The 17,500-nt window shown below is 40.3% G+C and overlaps 3 protein-coding genes across 3 annotated transcripts in view; 1 reads left to right on the top strand and 2 right to left on the bottom strand.

Annotated features, from left to right (window-relative positions):
• Positions 1–671, bottom strand: part of LOC138008699 (uncharacterized) — a 1,514-nt gene extending 843 nt beyond the window's left edge. Inside the window, exon 1 of the mRNA XM_068856014.1 lies at positions 587–671. Within this exon, the coding sequence (XP_068712115.1) occupies positions 587–671 (85 nt within the window). The remainder of the gene's footprint in view (positions 1–586) is intronic.
• Positions 672–913: 242 nt separating this feature from the next.
• On the top strand, positions 914–8,539 carry LOC138008038 (uncharacterized). The gene is made up of 3 exons (XM_068855253.1): positions 914–1,046; positions 5,056–5,322; positions 7,884–8,539. The coding sequence occupies exons 1-3, from the start codon at positions 953–955 to the stop codon at positions 8,042–8,044; spliced, it is 522 nt and encodes a 173-aa protein (XP_068711354.1). The 5' UTR covers positions 914–952; the 3' UTR covers positions 8,045–8,539.
• A 1,148-nt stretch (positions 8,540–9,687) lies between these two features.
• On the bottom strand, positions 9,688–16,258 carry LOC138007955 (biliverdin reductase A-like). Its single transcript, XM_068855138.1, has 5 exons — positions 15,917–16,258; positions 12,565–12,675; positions 12,372–12,469; positions 10,750–11,044; positions 9,688–10,301 (listed from the first exon to the last, which is right to left on the bottom strand). Exons 1-5 carry the CDS (start codon positions 16,039–16,041, stop codon positions 10,025–10,027), a joined length of 906 nt encoding a protein of 301 aa, XP_068711239.1. The 5' UTR covers positions 16,042–16,258; the 3' UTR covers positions 9,688–10,024.
• Positions 16,259–17,500: the final 1,242 nt, after the last annotated feature.

Genomic DNA, 17,500 nt, shown 5'->3' with positions numbered 1-17,500 from the left:
ATTTTTGAACCCCTTTAAGCTCCTAATTATCTCATTCTGTATCGATGGGGATTCTGTATCGATGTCCAACTCCTCCTTCTCCATCTCATCAATGGCATTCTGCGGACCTGGTAGGTTTAACACTTCCTCAAAGTGCTAATTCCATCTCTCAATTTAGCCGGCTTCAGAGGTGATCCTCACACCTTCTTTCGAACTAACCGGTACTCCGCTCCCTGTTCCCCTCTCTGGGCTGCCTCCTCAGCTTCCTTACCTAACCCGTCCAGATACTTTCTCTTATCTCATCGTAAACCATACTTAACCTCCCTCATTGTAGCTTTCTATATTCTTGTTTCATTTCATCCTAGAGTCGCTCAGATCTTGTTACATTTATCTTGCTCTTCATTTTACTGCGTTCTCGGATCTCATCTCACAACTCTCATCAAAGATCCAGGTGGCTCTTTTCAGTCGTCTCCTTCAATCCTAAAACCTTTCTACTCGCTTCATCCGACTCTTTTTTGAACTCGTCACAGGTCCGCTCCAGTCCATCAAGGTCGGCAAGCGGTTGGAATCTGTTTCTCGACTTATTTTGTTCCGTCATCAAACTTACCAGTACCGGAGGAAGCGGGGTAAAAGGTGCGCTCCGAGGATCTCAAGTTTATCGGTAACTCTAGTTCACTGTCATGTGTTACCATCGTAAAATCAGGACCTTTGTGTTTACTGTGACTTCAACGGTGATAGAATGATTTTCTTTCTCTTTTTTGTGTGATCCTCCTTTTAAATGAAGTTCAAGTTCAAGTTTTTTAGATTATGGAATTGGAAGCCAGCTATCCTGGCAGGGTGAATTTATGATGATACTCTCGATACTCTCGTGTGACACCTCACTTTGACTTCCGGTGATCCGGGTCAAGGACTGCGTTATGCGACTGGGGTATGTATGCATCATTGTTTCCGTGTCATAAGAGTAAGCTAGAGTATGGTGACACGAAGGATGGCTCTTCGTTTCCTGGTGCTGCGGACTACTCTTTTCGCTTTTTCTCTATTAACACAGAATGTTGAAGGACAGACGAGTAAGTAAACCGTTTTCCTAGCATACACTCACGTCTTTAGGACGATAATTATTAACACAACCGAAGTGTTCGTCAACACTCAGCATATTATGAACATGACTGTTAGCAATCGTTGTGTTTGCCATTGAACTAAAAGAGAATATGCTATGCTAAATATCATGTGGGCGATTCCTGTGTTAGAATCGATTGGTCCTCAAATAAAAGTAACAGCGAGCTGAGTTGTAACGGCTGTAAAAAGAGCGACGTATTCCCATATTTCCGGGTGTCATTGGTGTTAAGTACATTACAATTGCAAGACGCCTTACAACACTTCGTAACTCGGTTATAGAATACCTTTACAACTTATTACTTAGTACGTCGTTCACCAAAAATAGTGAAGCATCAATATATGGATTAATGGACAAACAGAAGTATCCTGATTGAGGAGACTAGTTGTTATACTTTGTCCGTAGAGTGTCGACCGCAGTACGATATAAAACACTAATTTTTCAGTCAAAAGCAAAATTTGTTACCTAGTAACGAAGCACGCCAATTGCGAAGCAAAGAAATAACTTTGCCAAGACCTTAAATATACCAGTAAGTGTGTTGATCTATGATAAAGAAAGCAACCAATTTACTGCCTCAAAATTTATATTTTGGTAAACGTACGCTTAGCCGAGGTCTCAGAATAAGCAACGTGACATGACTTTGTTTACTGCATAAAGTATAGACGAATTCACCAGAAAACGGGGTCAAACGATTCCGAATTGTTGTGTTTTGGCATAGGGACCCTTTCGGGACAGCAAACTTCAGCTTTTAAAAATAAAAAACTCGAGAAAAACGTATTTTGTCTGTTATCTTAAAACCTCACTGTCTCGGATTAAATAAGGAAATATGTCTGTGGTTCTTATTTCAAGCGGAACGACCTGGAGTACAACTTCCTCAAAGAGATGGCCCAACTCGGCCCTTTAGAGAATACAGGATTTAATTTTATTTAGGTTTATAACTTGATTATGTAAGATCGTGCACGATCCGGATAAATAAAGTAAGATCGCGACCTGGATCGCGCAATCAATGGTGTTGAGAAACACTGTCGTTTGACTGATGTTTCGACCGTGATAACCCATGCGAAAATGCGAAAATTGGGAATTTTTGGAATTTGGCGACATCTTTCAGTTTTCAAGTCGGCAGAGCTGTGACTTGATTACATCATAACCTTTATTAAAACACGGTAAAAAGTTAAAGCTAAAAGCTTGTGTGGCCGTGTATTACATAAAATAAACGTATTAAAATAACAAATTAGAAATATTAAAATTGCAAAATCAAGAGTGGATCAATCTAAATGCATTTGAAGGTACAGCCTCTTAGTGTATTAACCCCCTGTGTCCGTAGTTCAATAATGTATAAAATCCGTTCTATCCGTTCTAAATCTATTATCTATGTAGTACTCCCTCCATTCTCTACGCTAACGCCAATTTGCGCGAGAAAAACCAAAGTCATAAAAGGCAACTTTCTACATGCATTGTGATTACATTTGAAATGCGGATGTCGCAGTAATTGTAAATAATGGAACTCAAATCACCGGCTCTGAAATGAGGTTTAAGTCTCTGACCTCATTTCAGATATGCACATAAAAGAAGAATAAATCGTTTGTTGTTAAATTATGAAAACTATTCAGCGATGAGGTATTTCGGATAACAAGCCAGAATAATATTCACTTGGCACAGGAAAGACATTAACATTGACTTCTAAAAGAGAGTGAATTTAAAATATTTTAGTACCTAGAACTAGAGAGGTGTAAATTAATTCATCATGCGCTATTCATTCTTCCGACACAGACTGACGTCACCGCGCGGGAAGAATCGAGACAGAAAAAACATATCGAAGCAGGGATACAACAGTTCATTTTGTTTCCCTCGAATCTCAATGTTTCCCCGAGGCGCAGCCGAAACTTCGAGATTCGAGGAAAACAAAATGAACTGTTTCCCGAGGGACCAGTCATTAAGTGACCTCGAAGTAACCAATGCGAGCGGGCGCTGCTCGGAAAAAATAAACTCAGCCATAAAACAATTTCTAATAATACAGAGATTTATCATCTCGTTTACGTGAAACGCGAACGGGAAAAGTGACCACGTGACCATGATTTTCCCGCGATTTTTGCGTTTGCCGTTTGCCTCTTGCCGTTTCTACGTGAAGGAAGGCATTTTCGCGTTGCGTCTGAACAAAAGGGGGGAGGCCGTGGCTGTTATGCTTATGTCGAAGCTTGTTTTTTCGCTTAGCATTAGCTACTTTATGCTTGCTCTTGTGCTTGCTTGCTTGCATCGCTGGAGAAAAACAGGCTTAACACGAATCGTATCAAAGCAAACTTCAAGCTTGGGGGAAAAAGTTTACCGTTCAAAAGGATAAGCAATGTGCCCTTTTTTGTAAGATAATGACCTTCCGTGCCTTGGGTTACCGCTCAAGCATTCTTTAACTTGTGTAGAAGCGACGTTGAAATAGAGAGTTTTGAAGCAAGCAACCGTGGACAATCTTCTTGTCGGTGCCGGTACGTTGGATCAGTGGCTTGATCTGATCGGCGTAATTGCAAGTTGAGGAACTAAATATTTTAAGCAAGAGCCGATACAACGTAGATTTGATTTTAGTGGTGTACTATATTTTGGCTGGCCAAACCAGCCTTCTTCAGGTACAATGAGAGTTTACATTGGATTGCTTCTATGTACATATACATAGTAACGAATGGAATGTAACTGCCATGTTTGAAACTGCCACGTATGGAATGTAACTGCCATGTTTTATCACATTTTTTCCAACATCCATTTACTATATATATGTACATAATATATGTACATAGAAGCAATTCAATGTAAACTCTCATTGTACCGGAAGAAGGCTGGTTTGGCCAACCGAAATATCATGTTGTACACCACTAAAATCAAATCTACGTTGTATCGGCTCTTGCTTAAAATATTTAGTTGAAATAGATTTCCGCACCAAAAATTCCGTCGGGCGCACAACACGGGTTATTTTTGGCGAAGATGGCAGGTAGGGAGGAAAACTCTGTCCTGGGATCCTTACATGAAACCATGTACTGAAAGATTGATAACGAGGTTGAGCTTCCATAAACAATATTTTATGCTTTAAGGAGCAGAGCTATCGGAGCCTTCTAATTTCAGGGCTACTTTTTAATTACTATGTGGTGTTTGAGGACTTGATGGAAACCATGCCGATAACCTCTCTTGGCACATTAAAGGAACTGTCATCTGTCATGAATCCAGCCCGCTGAAACCCGCAGGAACAGACTAGATCAAAAATGGCAGAGAGCTTATAAAAACGTTTTTATCTAGGAAAACGAAATGATAGAATCTTTTAAAATGAACGTATAACTGGAGCTAAGGCTAAACAAACAAATCATTTCCAGTGGCAAAAACCGATTTAAACTTTTTTTCCTCAAAAGTGGAGTTGCTTTGTTGTATCCTGAAGTTCGCCGTTCCATGCAACTGTTTTACGCTTAATTTATAACAGTATAATCAGCAAAACAAAACTATTTTACGAGTTGATTAGTATATGTGCTGGGAAACAACCAGGAAGCATAATCCTTCTTACTTTCAATGTACCTTAATTCAGCATAAGACACCTTCTTGAAAGACCCCACAATAAGGTCTAACATCAAACCAATGACCACCAAAGTTTCAGTGAGTCTTATTCGCGCGGCGGCCATATTGGCCATAGACAATAGATTTCGTACCCCGAGCCTCGTGTTGCCAATGTTTGGGAACGAGTTTCGGTGCGCAAAAACGGAAGTTTTCAATCCTTCGGGAGTCAACATGGCTGCCGTCTGATTAATTAAGACCTATTTCACGGCCAACAATTTTCCATTGTTTAACCATCTACTAACTATGGTTTAACAACATTTCTTTTTCTCTTAATCCCCTCTATTGCCATTTGTTAATTTCTCACTATCCCCCACCCCAACCTTTTTTGTCTTCACTGCTTAATTGTTTTATTTTCAATTTTATCTCCTGTGGTTTAGGTTCGGTTTTAACAAGCCCGACACCAAGCCCGACACTAAGCCCAACCTTGTCCTTCTCTTCCTCTGAATCTCTTAAATCAACGGGAATTTCAGTTTCTGAAGCATCACCTGCTACAGAAGTATTTGTTACACACAGTACAAGTGTGGCATCACAGTCTTCCGCCCGGTCTTCCGCCCAGTCTTCCGCCCAGTCTTTCGTCCAATCGGGATCGATTAAGACAGTACAACCGAATGAGACAACCACCAAAACACCATCAACAACTTCAGGTAACGATCTTCATAAAGTAGTGTTTTGTCCGTTTCTCAACATCGAGCCAGTGCATGGTTCTCCGTTTTCCTGCTTTGACGTCGAGTTTGAGTCGAGTAGTAGATGATGAGGCTTGATCGAATGAAAGAGAGGGTCTAGCTTCGAGTTCACTTGGGTTTTCGCTAAATAACGTCATCGAGACCAAATGAAACCTATATGCTTCAGAACAAGGGCATTGAGTGTTAGGTTTCTGGGACTGTCCAGTCTGAGCTCAGATCTTGACTCTAAAAACTTTCTCCGCCTCCCCGTAAGGTTATCTCCTTGCTTTGTTTTTAACAATCCTGCCGTCTGTACTAGACCTGATCGGCTAACTCAACAACCAGAAATCGCGCAAAAAGCAGTTGCTTTTCCAACTCGCTTAAAATTAAGCGAGTAGCTAAACTTCAGTGGAATTCTTATTAAACTTAAGCCACCAAACCAGGTAGCTTAAGCGAGTTGGCAATTACTTTCGGCCAACAAGGAGTCCCTTGCGGTTATTCAAATCAAATATAACAGGCGAGCTACTTTATTTTTATTATTGTATTGGCACCTGTTCTCTCCTCATTTAATCTTACCCATGAAAACGTGTATCATCTTTAAGGAGGCTCGAAAGGGTTTAAACACTTAGAAGACTCTCTGTTTAGGTCGAATAACGCTACAACACTGTATCACGTAACAGCAATGTTATGGTACCATATGAAACACCGATTATTTCCAAACAAGATGTGATCATCATTGTAACGTAATAAGTTAGCTTGGCAACAATAAAGCCCAGCAAAAACACTCTATATTTTGGATTTGGTCACTCATATCTGATATCTCAAATACAAACTAGGTGACCTCCCTTTTTATTGCTGAAAAGTGATTAGAAGGCTACGATGAAACTTTCGGCAAATTTTAAAAAATTCTGTCCAGAGGATTCAGAGCTACCTTAACAAAATCACAAAATAAAGGTGGCTCTGAATCCACCACACAGAATTTTTTAAAACTTTGCAGGAAGTTTCATCATGCCCTTCTGATTACTTTTCAGAAATAAAAAATGGGGGTCACCGAGTTCGTTTTTGAGATATAAGCAACTAAAGACAAAATAAAGTATTTTTACAAGGCTGGCCCGTTGTCAAGGTAACATATTATTACGTCACAATAACGACTGTATCTTCTTTAGCAATAATTCGTGTTTCATTTGGTACCACAATATTGCCAATACATGATACAACGTTGTGGTGACGATCCTTCTAATAAGAGCGTCACTTGGAAGTGTTGAAACTGATTCGAGCCTCCTTAAGTCGCGTAACGAAGTCTGCAAACAAACGACTTTCAGGAATGTTAAGCGAGGCAACGGCTGTCGTGAAAACGCAGCTGTTGTACCCAATTCAAACCCTTTGGGAATAAAACGTTTTGTTTCCGGTATTTCTATATCATTTAAATGTCAATGCTACATTACAATGCAAATACAATACACAGAGAATCTTATCCCGGGAGATTTGAATTGGGTACAACATTAGTCAGCCGATTAAGGCCGTGTTTTCACCACAGTCGTTGTCTCGCTTATCATTCCTGAAAGTGGTTTGTTTGCAGACTTTGTTAACCGACCTAAAAATAATATAAATGTACATGTTTTCACGGATGTAAGATTAAATGAGGAGAGAGCACGTGCCAATACAATAATAATAATAGCACGCCTGTTGTATTTTCGATTTGAATAACCGCAAGCGACTCCTCATTGGCCTAAAGTAATTGCCAACCCGCTTAAGCGACTTGATTTGGTGACTTAAATTTAATGAGAATTCTATTGACATTTGCCGACTCGCTTAACTTAAAGCGAGTTGCGAAAGGAACTGCTTTCCCGGAATTTTCGGTTGTCACTCGCAGGCGACCTGAAAAGCGCTCGTGAAAACATGGCCTAATTCAATGAAGGCGCTGTTACACTCTGCAATTTTTCATGCAACTTGTCTCGCAACGCCATTTTTACAAACGTTCTCACCTTACAAAACAAGCTGTTTTAGGGGTGTCACACAGAGAAACGTTTCATGCAACTTGTCTCGTTTCGATGATAATAAGAGGGTAAAGGAACATTTTGATTGGCTGGTGCGCAAACCGTTGCGACAAAAGTTGCTGGACAGATGTAACACTGCCCAATGCAAAAAAAATCGTTGAAACCGTTGCGGAAAGTAGAACTCAATTGTACTTTACGCAAAGGTTTTTCGGCCATTGCAAGGTATGTTACACTGGGCAATGATTCGTGCAACGTGTCTCGCAATGGCATTGCGAGACAAGTTGCACGAAGAATTGCAGTGTAACAGCGCCTTTAAGACTAATCGTCCATTTTACGTCCCAAGGCCAACAAATGCGGCTTCTTCTGACAATTACACTCACAAACAAAACACAGCCCAAGTCCAAGTCTTGTATTACTTAAAAGAGAAGCTGATTCGTTTTACGCTTGTAAAACTGAAATGTACTTGTCAAAGTGTTCCTGAATCGACACCAGCTGTTGCAAAAAACATAGGTTAACTTTTGCCCTTCTTTTCCTTTGTCTCTGCAGGTTCAGATGAGGGAGGCCTACAGTTTACAACAACGGAGTATGTTTTAATCGCATGCCTTTGCGTCTTTTTCATAGTCTTGATTACCCTCATTGTCCTTGCTGTTCAAATCGCTCGCTTGAATAAAACCGTCGGCAACTTGAAGGCTGCAAGTCATCGCTAGAGGACAAGGGCCATATTAAACCGACAAGGTTAACTAGACTCGATCACTCAGAATGACCTTGCAAATGTAAAAATAAATTGTAAGTAAAGGTGTCAAGTTAGTCACAAAGAGCCCATAAAGGACTCTTCGTAGTAACATATATCTTGTTATCGAAAGCGAATGGTCGAAATCCATATCGTGAAGCTCGTGAAGCTTTTTAAACTTATCCATACGACCAGTTAACGGGAACTGTGAAATGACACACAAGTTTCACCTTATATTTAGCAACAGAACGGGAACCTCAATTGACGACGGGAGAGCGCGCGGAATAGCCTGTATTCTACTTCAATCTGACCTATTAATGTGGAAATTTTTTGGTCGAGCCGTCGACAACTGATGTTCCCGTTCTGTTGCTGAATCAGCCTATTGTTTCCTCTCTGTACATATTGCCAGAATCATTAGCAAGGAAGAACTAGGTACTTGTTATTATTCGACAATAAAACGCAGACCTCTGGATTTTTTTGGTATCGTCGTGGATGTGATTCACATTGAAAGATGCGATTACTAAGGGCGCGTTCGATTGACCGTATTCCGGAATAGGAATACATGGAATAGAAGTTAGAAATCCTTCGTTTTCACGGAGATTCACATTAAAATTATCAAACACTTGCTAAAATGTTATTTTAAGCATATATTTATTATCCTTGTTGCTTCAAAAGCGCCTGACATACCGTTTTAATTCATGACTCCACGTATTCTTATTCCGGAATAGGGTCAATCGAACGCGCCCTAACAATTAAATCCCAAGATTGTGGCCCGGAGGAAATTTGGATCTTAGCGCAAGCTCGCTCTCGGTTTTTTCAATTCGTGACTAGCCCAGAAACTTGGACTGCGGCGACTTACGAGTCTTGACATGTTTTCTGCATAGCCTCTCTTCTTCGCCCTCTGGCGAGTTTTAGAGAGGCTCTGCTCGCAAGGTGAAATTTATTATGTAATCGGAAAAAAATTTCAGCCCCGTGGGCGGAGCGAAATTTCAGTGCGTCCTAACTGAAATTTCAGCTCGGGTTGAAACTCGCCATGCACGTAATGAGTTCCTAATTAAATTTATTCTGGTACCAGTTCATCTGCCCTGTATTCGCGTTTCCATGATATTGGTGAAATCCTCATCGGGATATGAAATGTTTAGTACTGGTATCGTGTATTTGACCAAAGAGCGATTAGAGAGAACCAGAATGCAATTGGACTGCGAGCAGAACGTGTCCCATGTGTTTGGGCCAAAGTACAATCCAATTGTGCACTTTGCGGCATGCCATTGGCCTCAGGTGCAATTGAATATTTAACAATTATTCCATGAGCGCGCGTTGGATATGAGATGATAGATAGCCAACCAGGCGCGTAGCGCCGAGTTGGCTATAATTATCTCATATCCAACAAGCGCGAGTGGAATAATTGCTTTATTAAAAACGCCCTCAAAATATAGAAAACTAGAATAAAAATATAAAGGCCCAAAAAATCACGCATATGCTTGCCGTGTTTGTAGATCACGGTACAATGGCTCATAACCCATGATGGCTTAGCCAATCAAAACTCTCGAATTGCATTATCCAATGATCCTGTTTTTAATAATGACAGATATCTTCCTTACATGAATCTGAATACGCCCAGAGATTTTAAGACTTTTATTAGTTGTTGCTTTCTCACTTGAATAATTAAAACCGACGAAATGTAACTTTGAAATGAAATGTCGTGTAAGGTCTTCCTTTGTTTTCTTAGCTTCAGAAGGCTACTGAAAAGACGTGATCAATTATGTATTTATTATAGCCACTCGTCAAAGCGAGCCAGAGAAGTGATTTATCGATTTCGTGACACTTAATGTAGGAATCAAGTTCTTCATTACAGCGCGCATTAGAGACAACTGGTTATTATAGGATTTAAAGTAAACGAGGAATCTTAGTTGGCACTTGCATTAACCTTTTAACAAACGCCGTCGAGATCAATTATTCACCTCTTTGCAACTTTCTCTATTTCTTCTGCCAATTTCAAACAATCTAAAACAAGTTTCTTGTCCTTGGCGATTTCATCACTACTTCGTTCCCCTCTGATTTGTGCTAAGAACAATTCTAGGTCTTTTGCAAACAGTCCTTTGTGACCGGGGGCAGTTGGAGGAGGGGGACCGGTGGGTGACTGAGTTAGGACACTGCCATCTTCAAATTTGAACTCCTGGAATCTGTGCCTCGGTTTTCCTTCTCGTCTCCTTTCCGTTATCCATGTCAATAGCCTGTAAGCACAAGGCAAGGAGTGGATAAAAATGAGATGGCAACTATTAAATGTTAAATGTTGTCTCTTAACATGGTCATTTTTTAAAAGTTGACAAAAGGATCGCCCCCACCCCCTCCCCCTTACTTCCTTTACTCAAACTAACGATGAATGAATGATTTTGTCAATAGACTATTAAAGACGGACCTTGTATTTGGAAATTTGTCTGACCGTTTATGACTCGCCACTTCCTTTTCTGTGCCCCAGGCTTGGGGCGAGCCTGTTGGTTTCCGTTTAGTGAAAGAAAATCTACCTTGACATAATATTCGCTAGAGAGGTAAATGATTTATTTTCAAGGCTAAAAAATATGAGACAAGTGATCGTATAAAATCCGAACATTTTTTACTTGAATAGGATCTTCCTTTGATACTAAAAATCCTTTTGACATGACCCCAGACAAGTAAACATACCTATCATCTGAGGTAGAAAACTCGCAAGTTAGTAAACGCAAATCAGTTTCATGTACATAGCGGGCTTCCTTAAGGGTGAGCTCTCCAAAGAGATCGACCATGCACTCCAAATCTGAGATACCAGAGAAGCTGGGAAACCCGGCAAGGCTTTCATCGGTGATCCAGGCATTTGAGAACCTGGCATCTAAACGAACTATGCCCTCCTGAAGAGGAACTGCCTTGCTCTTGATGGTTTGCTTGAAATGTTGATGCAAGGGAAGAAGAAGAGCGATGTTCTCAACATGACAGACTAAACCTGGCAAAAAGAACCAAACACAACTTGTGATGATTGACACAAAAGACATCAAAAGCTTACAAATTTAGGAGAGTGTAGAAAACAACAATGAATAAGAGGACAATGAATCAAATAAAACAGGGATAAACTAATATCTGGAAACATTTACAGCTTAACTTACCATAATATTTACATGCTAAAATGTAAAAGCGTTCTCTGGTAAAAAATATTAAAAAACATAAGCTTTCGGCCATCAGTCTAAAGCCTTTAACGAATAAAAAAGTTAGCACACGAACGGAAATACAGTCAACTCTCCCTTAACGAACACCTCTGTAAGACAGACACCTCTATAAAACGGACACCTGGTTCTGGTCCTGGCCGTTTTTAGTCATTTTACTATAACCAAACTCTCTATAAGACGGATACCTCCATAAGACGGACAACGGACACTTTGAAATCGTCAACGGACACTTGTGAGGTGCTGAATGTGATCGCAAATTACCATTTAGGGAAGAAAAATTTTTGTACGTGACTCTTTTAACACCAGAAGTTTAATTGAGAGCTCTTATCTTGTCGCCGGAATACATACAGTGCAAGTTAAAATTAAATCAGTCATTGTCCCATTCAAAAATAACTTGGAGGTGACAACCGAATTGTATTGTAATCTAAAACAAGGAAGGTTTCGTTCAAGTAAATAACTTAAAACAAACTTTAAACAGACGTGTATTCACTGTGCACAGGTTCAGCATTATTATCTCAAAATTCCTGGGGTCATGTTACGTCGACTCTCTTTAAGCCGGACACCTCTCTAAGACGAACAGCTGAGGCCGGTCCCGATGGTGTCCGTCTTAGAGAGAGTTGACTGTATATACGAAAAGGGGTGCCAAAATTTCTTTTATAAAAATAGAAAACAAAAAGAAGTGTGAAAAAAGCTAAGAGATAAAAAATGTAAATGAGACCTAATTACAGGCCCAGGCAACGGTTTTGAGTTATAATCCGCGTAGACGGTTTTAGCTGTACGTGTGCCAAGATTCTAGTGTTATTCGAACGCAGTAATTGCCTTTGTAAATAACACAAGCGTTATCGAAGTCAATGGAATGATTGTTTTGCCATGCATGGTTGGCAACATTTGAGCCCTTTGTATAGTTCTTCAAGTTTTGTTGATGTTCCTTTTTTCGGGTTTGGAAGCAATTCTTCCGGTTTCTCCTATGAAATTCTAAGAACAGTCTTTACATGGGATTTAATAAACAACATAACATTGGACAACATCAAAGCCCTACTTACAGGCCCATCAAACATAATTCAATTCAGATGTGTTTTTCAGAATTTGTTGCTTGACTAATCATACCTTTGCTTTCTGCCAAGTCATAAAGTTCTTTCCCACTTTGTGCTGAGAAGCATAATGGAAAATCAACCAAGACATGTTTTCCATGCTCCAAGGCTTTCCTTTAAAATAACAACACCGGGTTGATATGATACCTTAGGTCTGATCTTCTGCTCACAGAAAAGGTTGATATTTTGATGTTTTGACATTATCTAACCTGGCATACTCTTCATGAGTGCTGTTTTCAGTGCTAATAACAAAAGCGTCTACATCATTGCTCGCCAGTGCCTCATCCCATGTTAGAGAGGTAAGATCATCTACTTTCCGCCTACACAAGTAACAAAATTATAATATTGTTATATCAATCTGTATAAGGAATCAATCTGCTGTGTTGGTGTTCTAAACCAAAGAAACAAAGACCATGTCAGTGTCCCAAATAAATTACACCTATTATTACTTTATTATCCAAATATTTCCTTCATATGTGTCAGTAAAGAGATAAGGCTGTATGGCATGTGATTGAAAGCACTTGATAAAAGGGACTATTATTTTTTAAATTTATGGGTTAAGGGTGGATATGTGGATTTGCACGAGGCAAGAAACATTCCCGCATGCATAGTAAGTGGAGGAGTCAGTTCAAAAAACCTTTGTGGAAAGATATATATTTAGCCAAGCTAGTTGGGGACATTGGGGTCTGTGGAAATGCAGTATCTCTTAGTTTTTAGGGCAGTATTTCGGAAGTTGTAGTCCTAAAAGTTCGGAATTGCAGTATGATCAAACCCTACAAAAAGCAGTCCTCGTCTTTGGTACACCGTATTCAGTGCAGAAATTACATCACGGAATTATCAGACTTCCGGTTGCCCCATGGGGAAATTGGAAACTCTGCAACCTTCCTCCTTTGTGCAAGATCAGGCTAAATGCAAGCGCAGTTCGTTTTAACAATCGTTTGCTGTACTAACAAAGGTAATCTGCGTGCACAGAGCAACATGTACCCTGGGTGCCAGAGGAATTTTTTTTCAAGGTCAGAGAGAACGCTCAGTAATTCCAAACCAACGGTCCTCTGGAACCCAGGGTAAGCAACATGGGGAAAAAAATATAGAACATATTAATTTCGGTTTCGGTATTTAACAGTTTTTGACCATGGTATTTCAGTATTTGCCCTTTTTTGGCACAGAAATGCGGTATTGGGCAACCCCCAATGTCCCCCTCCAAACTACAAAACAATGGTTTGTCACAATAATTTTTATTGCAAGGAAACATGGGAAAATGTTGGCAAATGTTACCACATGAGTCCAACAAATTGACCTGCTACCAACTGAGTGGCTCCAAAGTTCAGTTGGTAGAGCATAGCACCGGCATCGCAGAGATCATTGGTTCAAATCCCATTGGAGCCACCTAAAATTTCCAGGTGTCTAATAGACACCAGTTAAGTGCGAGGATCACTTCTCTCAATTTAGATTTAATTTTTAATGATGACTCAGGGACATTAAGAAAATCCAAGTGCTGCTCCATAGCAACCATTAATGTACAACCTTTGGATCACTAGTTCAGATGCTCTGCCTCTCAGAGGTGTATAGGAGACTTGTGGAACTTAGCCATTTCACTAGGTTCAGTTTAAGATAATATGAAATATTGTTTTAATGGTGCATGCTCACAATACTGAAGGAGATGGTAAATGTTAACCCTTTGACACACAAACCAGCCTAAACTGGCCATACTTAGTATTTTAATCTGTCTAACGCCAGACGATTTTACTCCTCAACGGGGAACCCTCAGGAGTCAATGGGTTAATCACTCACTGAAAAACCCTCATTAATTAACCCTTTGATACCCAAACCAACCAGACACCAGACAATTTTAGTTGTCAATGAGGAACCCCCAGGAGTCAATGGGCTAACCAAGGAAATATGATTATGGAGATTTATTAGTCCACTATTACGTCATTTTACCGTATTTGGTCAAGAGAATGTGCAAAAACAGTGTAGTGTCCCAGTTTGACCGGTTTAGAACTGAGCAAATACGGATGGGACAAGCGTTTTTCAACATCAACAGGCATTGACTCCTGGGAGTGAGACTAAACAGATTTTACTCTGTCTAACACCAGACAATTTTACTCATCAACTGGAGGCATCCTAGGTTGCCCCAGGGGTCAATGGGTTAAAGAAATTATTTTCAAGACTATGCAAAGCCCGAGAATTTAGCTTGTCATTCGTCATTTTGTTTATCCAATCAAATAAAGGCATTTGAATGGTTTTGTCTGTGTTAAATAAAAATTGTTTTCATCATTCACACTTGCCTTATTATGCAATCTATACGATTCTCAGTCAATGCAGGAAGAAGCCAAAATGCTAGAAATGGTGTGATAGTGCAAATAATATAATAGATCCCTTATTGAAAGGTTAAACATTAAATATGTGGGGCCATTTTGCTCGTTGCTTGGGTTTCCTCGCCCCTTCTGGGCTTGGAAAAATACTATACTACACAACTCGCAAAATATACAAGCAAATCATATGTTAAACCATTCAATAAGGTGCTTGTACTGGTTTTTCTTTTGATGAGCCTACAGTCTTCGAATAATCTAATAAACCCACGAGGAAATCCTCCAAACTAGGATAAGACAACCCTCTTTATCTAGGACAAGACAGCCCTTCTAATCTAGTTTGGAGACTCATGGCAGTTAATCCATGAGTTCATAGTTCAGTTGGCAGTTGGATACTGTGGTGCTAAGACTGAAATTGAAATAGCTGTGCATTCTCGAAAGTTTCCAGTAAAAAAGGAGATAAATGCTAACCCCAGTAAATTTATGAAGTAAAGTTATCTTTTGATGGTGACCAGGAGAACTTGAAAAAAACTCAAATGCCTCTTTGCAGATGAGGCTAATTGCAAGGTTGTGTAGTTAACACTGGTAAGTTTTTCATCTATAGGTAATTTGGTTTTTGGTTGACCAAAAGAGGGATAGTCTAAAGGGTAGTTCCTGGGGAGTCCATGGACAAGAAAACATTACTTAACCTTGCACCTAAAACCACTGTTCATAAGAAATTTTCAGATAGTAGACCCCAAGAAGGCGAAAAAAAAGAGATTTTATGAGGAGGTGATGGACGGGTATGGAGGAGGGGAGGGGGGTGAAGTTTTGTAGTACAAAAGCTGAACATTATTTGAATACTTTTGAACGGAATTTTTCTACCAAGGTAACAGATGCTTGGATCTGTGTCCAAAGGAAGTTTGAACCATAGACCATCCTCGAGTATCAGAAATAAGAATGAATTTAACGTTCCAATTGCAATGTCCTTTATTTTACAGAAAACTGCTACTTAGGGCGCGTTCGATTGACCGTATTCCGAAATAGGAATACATGGAATAGAGGTTAGAAATCCTTCGCTTTTACGGAGATTCACGTTAAAATTGTCAAACAACTGCTAAAATGCTATTTTAAACATATCTTTATTATTCTTGTTGCTTCAAAACGCCAAACATACAGTTTTAAATCATCACTCCACGTATTCATATTCCGGAATAGGGTCAATCGAACGCACCGTAAAACGCAACACTCGGCCAGTCTTCAACCTTACCTTGAGATGACACCTCGAAGATTCGCACTCTCTCCTAAAACTCTCTGCTCCAAATCACGTACCCTGGCTTTTCCTGCCCGCCCCAGACCGACCACAACGATTCCGATACTCTTGCTATCCGCCATTTTTCTTTCCGTATCGTTAAACTTGCTCGACCGAACGTTTTGCCAGACACACAGATAAAGAACAGCTGTGATGGAATGCAAGCCAGATGCCACTTGACAAGCCAGCCACCAGTATGCCAGCTGTACCTTGACAGGAATGTATCAAACACGGTATGAAAAAAAACTTTTCCGCCATCAACTGTCATGCGTCTTCGGTTGCGTTACCTATTTTGTTGTTAGTGTCACGCAATCTTTCATGAAGAAAAGATCTCGTGACGAGCCAGAGGGCTGTCTTGTCCTAGTGTGGATTTCCTAATGTGTTCGTGCTTGCCCTTATCTTTTTGTCATGCTATTTACAATTTAATGTGTACACTGATATGCATTTCACAATGGATAATTATGTGGCTAGCCTTACATACGTATGTTTCATCCCTGCCAAGGGACTCATCAGAGACCTTTCGGCTGACTCGTCAAACACCGCTAGCATCCGGATCAAAATGATTGTGGCAATCTGGCCTTATATCACATAAGGATTCCCAATTGCGTAATCTGCCAATTAACAACTTGAAAAAGTGTAAGACTGTAACACTGATATACACCCTCAATATTCCCTAGCCTTCTTAGCTGGTGGTATTGTTGGCCCGGATGGGGAAGGGCGTTATTTCATAGCTCCCCTCCGGATTCTCCGCGCGGCTTCGCCGCTCCTTGATTTGCCACTCGCGCCAAAATAGTTATTTACATCCCCGATTATGGCAGCCAGTGATTGGGTACAAACAGGAAATCACATTGTCACGTTTGGCTCCGGCAGTGGACCATGAGTATTCGTCTATTTATTTTTCATATCTGTGCGGTGACAGAAATGAAAATATTATGCAAAATTTTGGCTAAAATTACTCGTGGGGTAGTTCCAGGCCTCTGAAGAAGAGAGATACCTATACACAGACATGGGAAAAGTCGGCTTGTTGGCATGGTAAATAAAAATAAGTAAGGAAACATCACACACAAATACTGCATGGTGTAATAATATTTGGATTTCGCGGTGCAGTTAGATCCTACTCCTACAGAATGAATATTTTCTCATTTGAGATAGCAAACTGAATTTGTGTCAAAGCTGCCTGGGACAAAGCAAGAGAAAATGAGGGGACAGAGAGGGAGGCTCCCGGTCCAGCCCTTGGGATATGTCATGTCCACGAAAGTTAGTTTTAGACAAGCGGAAGTCTTCCGAGACGTCCGCATGCTGGCCTACCTCGGTCCGATGCTTGAAAGAAAATAAGTATTCATCAGCCTTCCACGTGCGCCGTCATTTTCTCTTTTCACTAAGAACCTAAGAGCGAGGCAAGACTGCATGCGGACGTCTCGGAAGACAGACTTCCCCTAGAACAAAGACGTCCGCTCGTCTAAAAATAACTTTCGTGGACATGACATATCCCGGCCAACGCCCTGAGCCTCCGTCTCTGTCCCCTCATTTTCTCTTGGACAA

Source organism: Montipora foliosa, chromosome 1 (assembly GCF_036669935.1).
Source record: "Montipora foliosa isolate CH-2021 chromosome 1, ASM3666993v2, whole genome shotgun sequence".
Taxonomy (NCBI): Eukaryota; Metazoa; Cnidaria; class Anthozoa; order Scleractinia; family Acroporidae; genus Montipora; species Montipora foliosa.
Note: the sequence above shows the minus strand (reverse complement) of the source record. Positions and strands in the feature narration are given on the sequence as shown.